The sequence below is a fragment of the Vipera berus genome, assembly GCF_964194415.1.
Source record: "Vipera berus genome assembly, chromosome: 1".
Taxonomy (NCBI): domain Eukaryota; kingdom Metazoa; phylum Chordata; class Lepidosauria; order Squamata; family Viperidae; genus Vipera; species Vipera berus.
The window spans coordinates 315,007,551-315,021,052 of record NC_138202.1 but is presented as its reverse complement, the minus strand read 5'-3'; the positions used below and the strand labels follow the sequence as shown (position 1 = coordinate 315,021,052).

Here is a 13,502-nt window from a genome sequence, read left to right as displayed (position 1 = left end):
AATCCACCATCTTATTACACCATGTGAGCTAATTGCACACAACACACCGGCCTCGCAAGTCAATCATACATAAAGTTATTTCCCATTCAAGAGCCTGACAGCCCATGGATAGAAGCTGTTCTTCAGCCTGTTGGTATGGCTGGCTATACTCCTGTATCTCCTACCCGATGCTAGGAGAGTAAAGAGATACCGACCAGGGTGTGTCGTCCCTGAGAATTTTCCTCACTCTTCCAAGGCAGCGAGCCCTGGCGATGTCATCCAGTGGTGTCAGGGGACAGCCCACAATGTTTTGTGCTGTGCTCACCACCCTCTGTAATATCTTCCTATCCGCGGCTGTCAGGCCAGCATATCAAACCACAATACAGTGCGAGAGGACGCTTTCTATAGTAGACCGGTAAAAGGAGGTCATTAGCCGTTGTTCTAGCCTCTTCTTCCTCAAGACCCTGAGGAAGTTGTTGTCTGCTAGATGGTTCTCCACCTTGTTTATATTGTTGTTTCGCCATCCTAATGCCTCTTCTGAGATTTGCCCTGGCCTCTCTATATGTGTCCCTGTCCACTTCCTCAGGGTCTTGCGGAAGAACAGCGTAGAACAACAATATAAACATAAGTCAGAATCCTGGGCTCTTAGGAGTGTTCGTACTTCTGCAGTCATTCAGTGTTTGCAATTCCAGTATACTCTAATGCACTTTTCTGTTGTCATGCTGTCGATGCATGCTTTGATATAAGAGAGTACGGCATCCGTATATACATTCACATCTTGATCTTCGAATACACTCGTCAGTGGTTTCATAGCAGTCCTGCAACTGACTGAGAGCACCCGCTGGCCAGATTTTAACCCTTTTCGTGACTGTCTGAGTTCTTTTCCTGAGAGGGACATACTTTGGGCACAACAGGAGTGAAAGATGGTCGGATGTACCCAGGTGGAGGAAGGGGAGCATTCTGTATGCCTGTTTCAGATTAGAGTACACACGGTCTAGAGTGTTCTTCCCTCTGGTGGAAAATTGCACATACTGCACAAACTTGGGGAGAAATGTCTTAACACAGGCCAGATTGAAGTCCCCAGCCACGACAAGAGCACCCTCTGGATGAGTTTGCTGCTGCCTGGAGATGATATCATATAGCTTGGAAAGTGCTGCACTGACATTGGCATCAGGTGGATTATAAACAGCTATAATAATTACCCCAGTAATTTCTCTAGGCAGATAAAATGGCCTTCAGAAGGAGTGGGAAAGGCTTTTGGCAACACCAAGCTTTCCCAGAAAGAGACCAGAATTAACAGACTGTTCAGCCTTGAGCTGGAGGAAAAGGTTCAACATTTAGCATTTCTCATATCTAGTAGGTAAGAAAGTTATAGCTTTGGTCTGGCTATTAGATGTAAGCTAGTAAGCAAACTGAATTTGAATGGATCTAGTTATATCATTGTCTCGCTTGGGCTTAGGATTATTGAACATGAATAACATGAAGATAAATTAGTACTATGACAGACCAATATTTAAGAAAGTTATTTTCCCATTATTTTTATATAAAATCCTTTGGCTTTCCCCTAATATTTTATACTTTTTTCTTTTTGCTGGCAAGGTTATATATACAAAATTCAATAAAACAAAATGTTCACTATATGTGTGGCCATTCTTCTTTTCATTTCATGATTATTACTGAAAATAATTTAGTTGTACAGAGGAATTTCTTTAAAATATTCTAGTGTGTTGAATCACTAGATATGCCACTGTTATAATAAATACGCACTTGGGCCGCACGTGTTTTGGAAAAAGCTGTAACTCTGGAAATGGTCTATCATTAAATATTTAATTGGTGAACTTAATAAGCTTCACTAATGCATAATACATAGATCACACATGCTCAATCTTAAATGAAAAAGATATGCAGAGAAGGGCTGTCTTACCTTTACTAGGTGCCGATTTTCTCACAGATGCAACATGATCTTCTGAGATGGCAAGTCTTCTCACAACATCAGCCAGAGCTGCTTTCAACACTGTGATTTCATCTTCTTGCTGCTGCACTCTCAGTTCAAGAGCTGAAAGGCGATCTTGGACATCAGAGGTACTTGCGGCAGAAATGCTATCATCTATGGGAATAAAAAATATGGTGCTTTTAAGGTGTGCCATAATATTCTAAAAGAGAACTGTTTGTTATTTATATTGTTCCATCAAAATAAAAATTCGTGCTGACGAATAATAAAATAGAAACAACCAATCTATATAACAGAAACAGGAAAACACAATAAAATTGAGAGGTCTGTGAAAATATTTATAAAACAAATTTTAAAGTCTCAAGTTTATTCAAAGTAGACTGAACTTTCGAAACATTTTGGTATCTGCATCTACAGTATCATTATAGAGGCAATCTGGCATCCATCAAATGTATTGGGATTGTAATTCCCAAAGTTCCCAGCCAAAGTGGCAACATTTAGAGAATCTATGGAATTAATGTCTTGACTGTAAACCTCTCCATTAGATGTGAGAAATTGTTGAAAACCGTATCCTACACTTTAAGTACCTATATGAAACTGCACAACCCCAAAAAGGCCTTATGTGAAATTAAAGTAAAGGGTATCAAACAGGAGACTTAACAGAATGTGCAAACTGGTATACAATATCTCTAATTTTACATGGTAGTAAAAAAAAATGCTTAGAATCCAACACACATTAGAGCAGACCTTGGTATTTTACGCCTCCCCCGGCCACATCTGGCCCTTTGATTGTCCTCTGTTCAGTTCACATGATAAATCAAAAATTAAAAATCATTTGTAACTAAGCAAGCTGCAGGAGGCAGGTGAAGAAGCCAAGTGGGACCTGCTCTATGCACTTGCAGTGCACTCTTTCAGTCAGCTGGCAGCCATAGAAGAGAGCAGGGAGAGAAAGCACTTTTCTGTGCCTGCAGTGTTTGCCCCTTGTCTGAAGCAGCTTGAGGAGTTGAGGTGGCGGAGTTTGAGGACATCCATCAAGTTACATTGGTTTGCCCCTCCACAACAATACCAGTTTCTCATGTGTCCCCTTGGGAAAATTAATTGCCCACTCCTGGATTAGAGCACTAAAGGGAAATTTCAAATGTTTCCAATTATTTTAGAAAAGACTGAGGAACGTTGCTGGTACATTCTGGATAATTGAGAAAGCCAAGGAATATGAAAAAGAAGTTAACGTGCTTCACTGATTATAGAAAAATCTTCTATTGTGTCAGCCATGTTGAGCTGAAGAACATCCTTATGAAAATGGGAATTTCACAATATCTCATTGTCCTCATACAAAACATGACAAAACCGATTAGTTCCAGGTTGGTAAAGAAAGGAGTCAAAGTTTTATACTGTCTCCTTGTTGCTGAATCTATACAGGGATTATATATTGGTAGAAGATAAGTGTGGTTTAAAAATTGAAGGAAAAATCAACAATAGCCTATATTTATGACACTACTTTGACTAAAATGTAAACTCTAGTAATAAAATCCCAGGACACAGTGAAAAAATGGGACTGAGATTATATATAAAGAAAGCCAAACTAATGACAAGTATAGCAATCTGCCCTAGGACTAACAATTAAGCGACTGAAATGGTGGGAAGCTTCTGCATTTTAGGACTATCAACAGTTAGGAAATAGCTGCAGACTAGCAATAACGACACCGGAAAAGATATTTCAATGCAGGTGAAGGTTCATTCTCCGAGCTTGAGGGGTTTTTTCCAAACGTTTCGTTACCAGGCTAGATAACATCTTCAGCGGCTGAAGATGTTACCTAGCCTGGTAACAAAACGTTTGGAAACCAACCCACAAGCTCGGCAAACGAACCTTCACCCTCATCCTACACCCGAGCTACAGATATTCGCCAGTATTGTATATTTCAATGTGTTGATAGTCTGCTTAGACCTACATAGATCAAAATCATGTAGGCAAATTTTCCCTGTGATGCTGTACGGAAAGGAAAACTTGGTTTTGAAGAAACAAGACAGAATGAATATTGATAACTTGAACTTTGATTTTGAGAATATGATGGACAGATAAACACATGGATCACAGAACAAATCAATCGAGAATTCACACTCAAGGCACAAATAATCAAGTTTAAAATACATAATTTGGACACATAGTAGTAACTCTCTTGAAAGTCCATGTTGGAAAAGACAGAAGAAAAAGGAAGAAAAGAACAACCAGCAGCAAAATGGATTAAATTATAACCCTGAAAAATACACTGTTGGAACCTGAAGTGCTAGGTTGGGGATAGATCATCTTGGAGAAGGTTTATCTACATGGTTGCTAATAGCTGGTTTCATGGCACATAATCAGTGAATCACAATAAAGGGACCTGCTTATGTTGTATTATGCTGGTATAATTATTATAGTCATATTAAGAAAACAGTTTTAATGATCTGGCCATAAGACACAATAAAACTAAAATGCTAGTTTATTTATAAAACCACAAATAGATTTTTTAATGAAAACAAGTGCATAATGTGAATGTGACATTTTAGAAATAACTCCCTCTTTACAACAAGGTCAAATTAATTAGTTGCAGGCAGTTAGTAGAATTTTCTCTCTTTGAATTCATCAATATTTTTTTTATTGAAAAGTTTTAAAATAGAATTCATCAAATTTTGATGGCAAGGATCTATTCCAGATAGCCACTTTATTTGGCTGCAGTGGCACAACATAACAAGTTATGAGGTACATACTCATATAAGAAATCATTCAGTTTATATACAGTAGTGGCCAAAATTGTAGAAACCTTTTGGGAAAAGTATACAGTAGAAATGCCACCTTTGGTTAAGTTTCCATCAATTTTTCTTTTAATTTCTTTATAACTGTAGCCGTGTTCACTTAATAATACTATTTTACATCACTTTCTGGGCAACCTGAAACTGGATGAAATATGACTATAATGACCATCATAACCAGCTTTTTAGAGTATTATATAGTAAGATAAGATAATCTTTATTGTCATTTTTTACTGTGGGCACAACGGCACACATCAAAAATGAAATTTAGTGAAACACATACATGACACACATCTAAAACATACTATATACAACATATGTATAGACCCACACCCCTACATATACATAACAATAAAATATTAAATACTGTCCATCTTGAATATATAATGGAAGGAGGAAGCCTGAGAGTTCACAAGATTAATGCTGTATGGAATGAAACTATGGCTGAATCTGGATGTTCTGCTATGAATACCACGAAGCCTCCTCCCAGAAGGTAACAAGGAAAACAGGTTATGAAGAGGATGAGTAGTGTCCCAGATACTCTTACGGACCCTGTTCAAACAACGCTTCTGTGCTATGTCCTGGATGTGAGGGAGGGAACTGCTAATGATCTTTTCGGCCATCCTCACACTCTCTGCACCGCCTTCCTGTCTAAAGCAGTGATGCTTCCAAACCAGACTGTGATGCTGTATGACAGGATGCTCTCAATCGTCCCCCTGTACAAAATGGTCAGGACAGCGGAAGGAAGATGAGCTTTTCTCATATGACGCAGAAAGTGCAGGCGCTGCTGTGCCTGCTTTCTCACTGTTTCTCAACAGTTTCTCACTGTTGAGCGACCAAGCCAGCCTACTTGTTAGCTGCACACCCAGGAAAAGTGTACATTTGAGGTTTGATGGCTAATAACACCACTTTCTTTTGGAGTAGTAGCATAAAATTATATATCAGTGGAAAAATAATTTAATCAAGAATGTAATGCAACAAACTTTCTTCAATTATCTGTATTCTATGAAAGGTTATAGCCAAATAACCAGAAAAAGGAAGCACAACTTGCTTAGGTTGATATCAGGTAGCTTTCCTTCATCTGATTGTAGCCAATGAGCATGAGTGTTTAGAGAGCCAATCAGGTGTCATCTTGTTTTGGCAATGAGCCAATCAGATCACAGTAGGATTCAGTTATTGATGTCATGTATTGAAGCTGAGAGGAGGACATTTGTCAGTGTGTTATGTGATCGCTATCAAGTTGGTTGGGTTTTTTTGTGTTCTTTCATTTAGTGAGCTTGTAAAGTGTAATAAAATTAAAGTAATGGTGCAAAGAGTTGACTGGTTGCCCAGAAAGCAATGTAAAATAGTATTATTAAGAGAACAAGGCTACAGTTATAAAGAAATTAGAAGAAACATTGGTGGAAACTTAACCAAAGGTGGCATTTCTAAGTTTTTGAAGAGGTATAAGGAGACTCAGTCACTACAAAACCACACTGGTAAAGGCAGGAAAAGGTACACAACAGCAAGTGATGATAGAAGAATTAAGAGACTGCCTACGTTACGGAAGAAAAACATCTGGGTGTATACAAGATGAAATGGCGCAATGCAATGTGAAGTTGAGTGCAAGGACTGTTCGGCGCAGACTGCAGGAATTTGGCCTAAAATCTAGAATTCCACGAAAAAAAGCCACTTTTATTTCTCAAAGATTGAAAAGACTAAACTGGGCTAAAACCCATGTTACCTGGATAGAGGAACAATGGGCCAGTGTTATTTGGAGTGATGAGACCAAGATATCTGAATCGGAGATTTGCATCCTGATTGCATTACATATACCGTAAAACACATAATCAGTGTTATGATCTGGGGTTGTATGACATCAAAAGGTGTGGGCAGAATTTGTGTGATTAATGGGAATATAAATGGCCAAAAATACATTAATGAAATACTTGAGCCCAAACTGAAGCTTGGGCACATGATCTTTTCCAAGACAATGAAGCATTTATATTTCAACAGGATTCAGCTCCATGTCATGTTGCTGCTGTGTGCAAAAAGTGGTTTCCAGATAATCATATTCCACTGCTGGAATGGCCTGGGAATAGCCCGGACCTTAACCCAATTGAAAATCTATGGAGCCGACTAAAGAAACTTGTTAGTCAGAAGCGACCCAGCAATAAAACCCAGTTAATAGAAGCAATCATTCAATCTTGGTTTCACATTACAATAGCTGCAGAACTAAAGGACTTGATTCACTCCATGGGAAGATATTGTAAGGCCGTAATTCATGCTAAAGGTTACCCAACTAAGTATTAACTGACATGGTGATAATTTTTGTATATCTCGTTTTTTCTATGGTGATAATTTTTGTATATCGTGTTTTTTCTATGTGTTTCACTTTTCTTCTTTATAACTGCTATTCTAAAAGCAAATCCTTCAGAAAAGTTATTGCATTACATTCTTGATTAAATTATCTTTCCATTGATATATAATTTTATGGTACTACTCCAAAACAAAGTGGTGTTATTAGCCATCAAACGTACACTCAAATGTACACTTTTCCCAAAAAGTTTCCACAATTTTGGCCACTACTGAAACTTCCAGGTCTCTGCCCCCCCCCCCAAACTGCCCACGCCACTGCACTCTGCACATGTAGCTTCCAAATGCTCTTCAAGGATAGATTGGGGGGGGGGGAAGATAAATAAAAATTAGTTAGAACTATGAAAACTATTTTTTAAAAATGGGATATAGCTCAGGTTCGTAGATTTCTACAATCAATGTCTTCAATGATTAAGGTGTAGAGTTAGATGCCCATGACATCTAGCACTATACCTTACTGAAGTAAAATTTAGGAGAAGTGGTGAATTTTTCTTAAACAAATGCTTAGGTAGCATTTGGAGCCAGATGAAAAATGGAAACTGAAACCTACTATTAATAATCATATCAACCAGGGCTTGTTTGGAGAGACTGCTGATATAGATAGGGTTACATACGGACTGAAAGATGGGATAAACTGTTTGGGAGTTCTCTGGATTTTATACTGCCTGCTGGACACCCTTTGATGGCAGCTGCATGGAGGTTTAGCTGGCCACAGCACTTCCATTTGGAACTTGAGCTTTAATTTGTCCTCCACATATTGGTCGCTTCCACTATTTATACAGAGTAAAGCTTCAACTGGTGCAAAATACAATTGTCTATTGATTAGGCTGCACTAAAATGTTGTATTATTTTGACTTAGTTTTATCTAGCTTCCTTATTTGTTTTACTGAAATACACTCTTATTTAAAACTGTTTGCATTAGATTCTGATTTAAGCATTAGCTAATAAGTCCTGCAGGTTTTGTAATAATTGAAATCTAAGAGAAAAAAAAAGAAGAAGGATAAAAGTAAGCTATTTGGATAGATAGTGAATTCAGTTATTTCTTCAACACTCCCAGGAGTGCATATGAAATTAACTGTAAAAATGCAACAAGAAAATTAATGATCAGACAAGAATTATGGCTACAGTACTCTAGGGTAGTGTAGTCTAGAAAGACCATTTTTATTGAAGTGTTCATATAAATCTAGCTTTGAAACAATATAATAAATTTAATGTATTGTTTATCTTCCTACTGAAACTGTTTTTTAAAAATAGTATTAAACCTTCTGAGTTTTTCACCTCCATTATACACTTGGAACTATATAAATTTTAGTAACTCCATCCTGTTCTTATAGTATTATTGTTAATAAGACCATAATATTTGGTGGGCTGTAAAAAGCTGATTTCAACTATACATTTATTGGGCTGTACATTTGGACTGCAAAAAGCTGATTTCAATTCCCTTTATTAAACTGATGCATAATACATGCATATTTCAGAACTTCAAAAAAGCCCACTGTTTTTATTCCATTATTCCACATAGAGTGTTGCTCAAAAATTTGTGAACCATTTTGACTTCCAGTTTGCCATCAGCGCCTTCGGACACATGGAGGTAAACTCCATCTTCAGCGTCCAATTTCATCCCACTGAAGGACCCTAGAAAGGGTCAAAAGTTGCCCTGTAGGGGTGACAAGCAAGGAGGGGATGCCTGCTTGATCGCGGGAGGGCGGCAGCCCTCCCGCTTGATCCGGGGCAGCTCTCCAAACCAGCAGGGGAAAGATTGGCCATAGCAATATGCCTCGTCATTAAGCTGCTGACAGCTGAAGTCAAAATTACTACCAAGCACCTTTAAAGCAATGTGGATGAAACTGGGTGAGATCTGATCTTCTCTTTAAGACTCTAAATATCTTTCCTGCAAAAGCTGCCCTAAGTATTTTTCCTCCAGTGAGGAGAGAGGGAAGGGAAATTCTACCCCACCCTCTAAGAACAGCAGCGACTGACTACCCAGGGGAAACAAAGCAATTATAAAAACATTTTTAATCTAATTGGATGCGTATACTTTCGAAATTTGGGGACTAAAAAGTTTTCCTAAAGTTTTCTTATTCCTATTTCTACTGGATACGCTGATTTTTAGCTAAAAAGAAAAGAAATAAACTTTGAAAAGCTATTATAATAACGGGGGATTTAAAAAGTTTAAAACGGCGAAGTTTGGTATTACAATTTGTTATTGCCTAAAAGAGACTTGGCTTGAAGCCTAGTCTTCAGAGAAAACTCTTTCGACCTTGATACTATCTGTGAGAAACTCAGCTGTAAAGAGAACTTCTGCTTGAACTATGAATGTAAACCTTTACTGACTTTCAGAGTTATATGTGGGGAATTGCTTTCCTATCTCTTTATCTGAGGAACACTGGTTATTATATGAGATGATGAAATACCTTGGACTATAAAATCGTACTTGACAAAGAACTATAAAGACTACCTATAAACACATGAAATAGAGGTCCCATACCTAGTTATAAAATTATTTTTAACGTCTGATTTTAAAGTCCTCAACTTAACACATTATTAAGAGAATACAGATTAAGAGATATATGGATGAAGACCAGGAAAAGATCCTTTCCATGTTGAAAGCAATACACGAAACCATTCTTTCAGCTTGTGACAAAATAAGACCCAACATAAAAGAACAAGATGCCAGCTTAGATACACAAACTCAAATTTTGACCAAAGAACTAACAACGTAGATAACAGAAGAAGTGGAACAATCAAATATTAAGACAGAGGACTCAATTGACCAACAATTACAGTTAATGGAAAATCCAGAAAAGAGAGTGACAACACTAAAAATGGAAAAGCGTTTCTATATAAATCAGAAGAAATTTGAGAAAGAAGAACAATATTTATTTATTTATTTATTTATTTATTTATTTATTTATTTATTTATTTATTTATTTCGATTTATATACCGCCTTTTTCCGAAGGGACTCAGGGCGGTTTACAGGGCAAATTAAAACAATACAATATATACAGGTTAAAATAAAATTAAATTAAATTAAATAGCCCCAAAATAATTAAAAACTAAAACCTTAACCCAAAAACCTGCAGTCCAGGCCGGCAAGCTTGAATAGCCAAGTTTTTAGGTCCCGGCGAAATGAGCGAAGGTCGGGGGCCATCCGGAGTTCCACAGGCAGCTGATTCCAAAGGGCAGGTGCACCCACAGAGAACACTCTCCCCCTGGGGGCCACCAGCCAGCACTCCCTGACCAGCGGCACCCTGAGGAGGCCCTCCCTGTGGGAGCGCACAGGACGATGGGAAGTTGATGCTGGCAGCAGGTGCTCCCGAAGATAATCCGGACCCATGCCATTTAGGGCTTTATGGATCATCACCAGCATCTTGAATCTCACCCGGAGGGCAACTGGAAGCCAATGCAGCTCACGGAGAAGAGGCGTTACATGGAAGTATTGGGAAACCCCCATCACAACTCGCGCGGCCACATTCTGCACCAGCTGAAGCCTCCGAGTGGTCCTCAAGGGCAGCCCCATGTAGAGAGCATTGCAGTAGTCTATCCGGGAGGTCACAAGCACATGAGTGACTGCGTAGGGAGTCTCGGTCCAGACAGGGCCGTAACTGGCACACCAGGCGAACCTGGGCAAAAGACCCCCTGGCCACGGCTCCTATATGATCTTCCAAACTGAGCCGTGAGTCCAGGAGGACGCCCAAGTTGTGGGCCCTATCTACGGGGGATAACACCTCACCCCCTATAGTTAACGATGGAATAGACTGGTTAATCCAAGATGCCGGTATGCACAGCCACTCAGTCTTGGCGGGATTAAGTTGAAGCCTGTTTCTCCCCATCCAGACCTGGACCGCCTCCAGGCAACGGGACATCACGTCGAGGGCATCACTGGGTTGGTTTGGGGTGGACAGAAAAAGTTGGGTATCATCAGCATACTGATGATACCCCACCCCAAAACCACGAATGATCTCACCCAGCGGCTTCATATAGATGTTGAACAAGAGGGGAGAGAGGACCGACCCCTGAGGAACTCCACAAACGAGAGGTCTCGGGGCCGAACTCTGCCCTCCTGCCAACACCGACTGCGAGCGGCCCAGGAGGTAGGAGAACCACTGTAAAACAGTGCCCCCCACTCCCAACCCCCTGAGACGCTGCAGCAAGATACCATGGTCGATGGTATCGAAAGCCGCTGAGAGGTCTAATAGGACTAGGACAGAGGAACAACCCCTGTCCCAAGTCTGCTAGAGATCACTCACCAGCGCGACCAATGCCATCTCCGTGCTGTACCCGGGCCTGAAGCCCAATTGGTACGGGCCCAGGTAGTCAGTTTCTTCCAGGAACAGAGGGAGCTGACATGCCACCACGCTCTCAACAACCTTCGCCACGAAGTGAAGGTTGGAGACAGGATGATAGCTGTTCAAAACAGCTGGATCCAGGACAGGCTTCTTGAGGAGGGGCCTCACCACCGCCTCCTTCAAGGCGGCAGGGAAACTACCCTCCCTCAAAAAAGCAGTTATTACTGCATGGATCCAGCCTCATGTCCCCTCCCGAGCTGCATACACCAGCCAGGAGGGGCACAGGTCCAACAAACACGTGGTGGAACTCAGCCTTCCCATGATCCTGTCCACCTCTTCCGGAGTCACAGGATTGAATTCATCCCAGATAATATTTCCAAGACCGCTTGTCTCCCCCCCCCGTCCGACTCTGCCCAGTCGAAGTCCAAAACGGCCCGAATCTGAGATTGAATGGAAGATAAACATATCAGGCCAATCATGGGGAATTGGAATAATAGGGAGACGATTTAATGAATACAAATGGGCTAGCTCTTCCAAAACAATGGCAACTAAATGGTCTCTCTTATTTCAAATTATATAATAATAGAGGGAGATCTATTTGATGATCTAAAAGTACTGACATGGAAGGCTAGTTGGCAAAAGAAGAAAGCCAGAATAAGGCTGAAGAAAATTGGGGTTCTGATTTATTAGAGGGGATTTTATATTACTAATTAGAGGGTTAAAGGGAGAAGTTGTGATAAGGGGAATTTTGGTCATTAAATTTAAAATATTTGGAAACTAGTTGAAAATAAGGATTCTATTTGTTTAATATTTAAAAATTAGACCCAAAAGAAAAAATATGAATATGTTTGATTTATTTAACCCAAACAATATATATAATGGTTTTGATTTATTAAAGGGGATTTTGTCTTATTAAACAGATGATTTAACATGGTGGGAAATTGATAACCTTTAGGAAATAGAACAAGACTATATTCAAATAGATAAGATGTGTATTTTGAATATTAGATTCTGTTGTGAATTGAGATAAGGGAAACTTTGCTTACCTAAAGCCTGGAAATTATAAATATCAAATGTTAAATTTGTATATTGATGGGAAACTAAAAATTGGGGAAAAACCAATAATAGGACATTGATTGTCTATAAAAATTGAATGTAAAAATAATTAAAATAGGTATAAGCTAAAAATTTATTGGTAAATGTAATAATGATGTTTTTATTTAGTTGATATAATAAGAACTGTATTAGCTTAAATACGAGATAGTAGATATTAAGGGAAAAAGAGAGGAAATATGTGATGTTGTAATTTGAGATTTGTACTAAAGATTTTTATATGCTATTGAACTATTGATTAACCCAGCCACCATGTTGCTTTTTAAATACTTAGATGTAAAATTGGAAAATTAATAAAATATTTTTTAAAAATTGTGAATAATTTTAATTTTAATTATTTCTGCATAACTCTAACCTAGGTGATGGCACTAATGTTACCTAGTTGGGTAATGAAACCTCAGCAAGCAGAGAACACCAAAAACTCCATAAAAAGAATTTTGCTTTTGTTTTCAGTACATAAATCACACAAAAGCATCTAACGTATCTAATGCTTAAGACAGGCTTAAGATACAGAAGGATCTTGACATACTTGAACACTGGGAGCTATCTAACAAAATGAAATTCAGTGGTGAAAAAAGTAAGGTTCTACACTTAGGCAAGAAAAACCAAATGCACACGTACAGTATAGGTGGTACCTTGCTCAATAGTAGTAACTGTGAGAGGGATCTTGGAGTCCTAGTGGACAAAGGTGAGATATTTGGGGATTATGTCGACAAACACAAACACAAAACTGTTTCAAAATAATGATGTACATCTTTGGAATGATATCACAAAGGATTTACAAAGATGGGACAAATTACATTTATCATTACTGGGAAGAATTTCAGTAATTAAAATGAATGCTTTTACCAAAGATACTCTTTCTGCTCCAGACAATACCAATACTTGCAACGGATCATTTAAAGCAGGGGTGTCAAACTCAATTTCATTGAGGGCCGCATCAGCATTGCGGTTGCCCTCAGGGGGCTGGGTGGGTATGGCCAGGGTGGGTGTGGCCTACTGGGTGGGCGTGGCTAGAGTGCGT

General features: G+C 39.0%; 1 protein-coding gene across 2 annotated transcripts in view; it reads right to left on the bottom strand.

Moving 5' to 3' along the window:
- EML4 (EMAP like 4) overlaps positions 1 to 13,502 on the bottom strand; it is a 156,151-nt gene that overhangs the window by 74,263 nt on the left and 68,386 nt on the right. For both annotated transcript variants that reach the window (XM_081315099.1, XM_081315100.1), the window contains exon 2: positions 1,904 to 2,086. In XM_081315099.1, the coding sequence (XP_081171225.1) occupies positions 1,904 to 2,086 (183 nt within the window). The remainder of the gene's footprint in view (positions 1 to 1,903; positions 2,087 to 13,502) is intronic.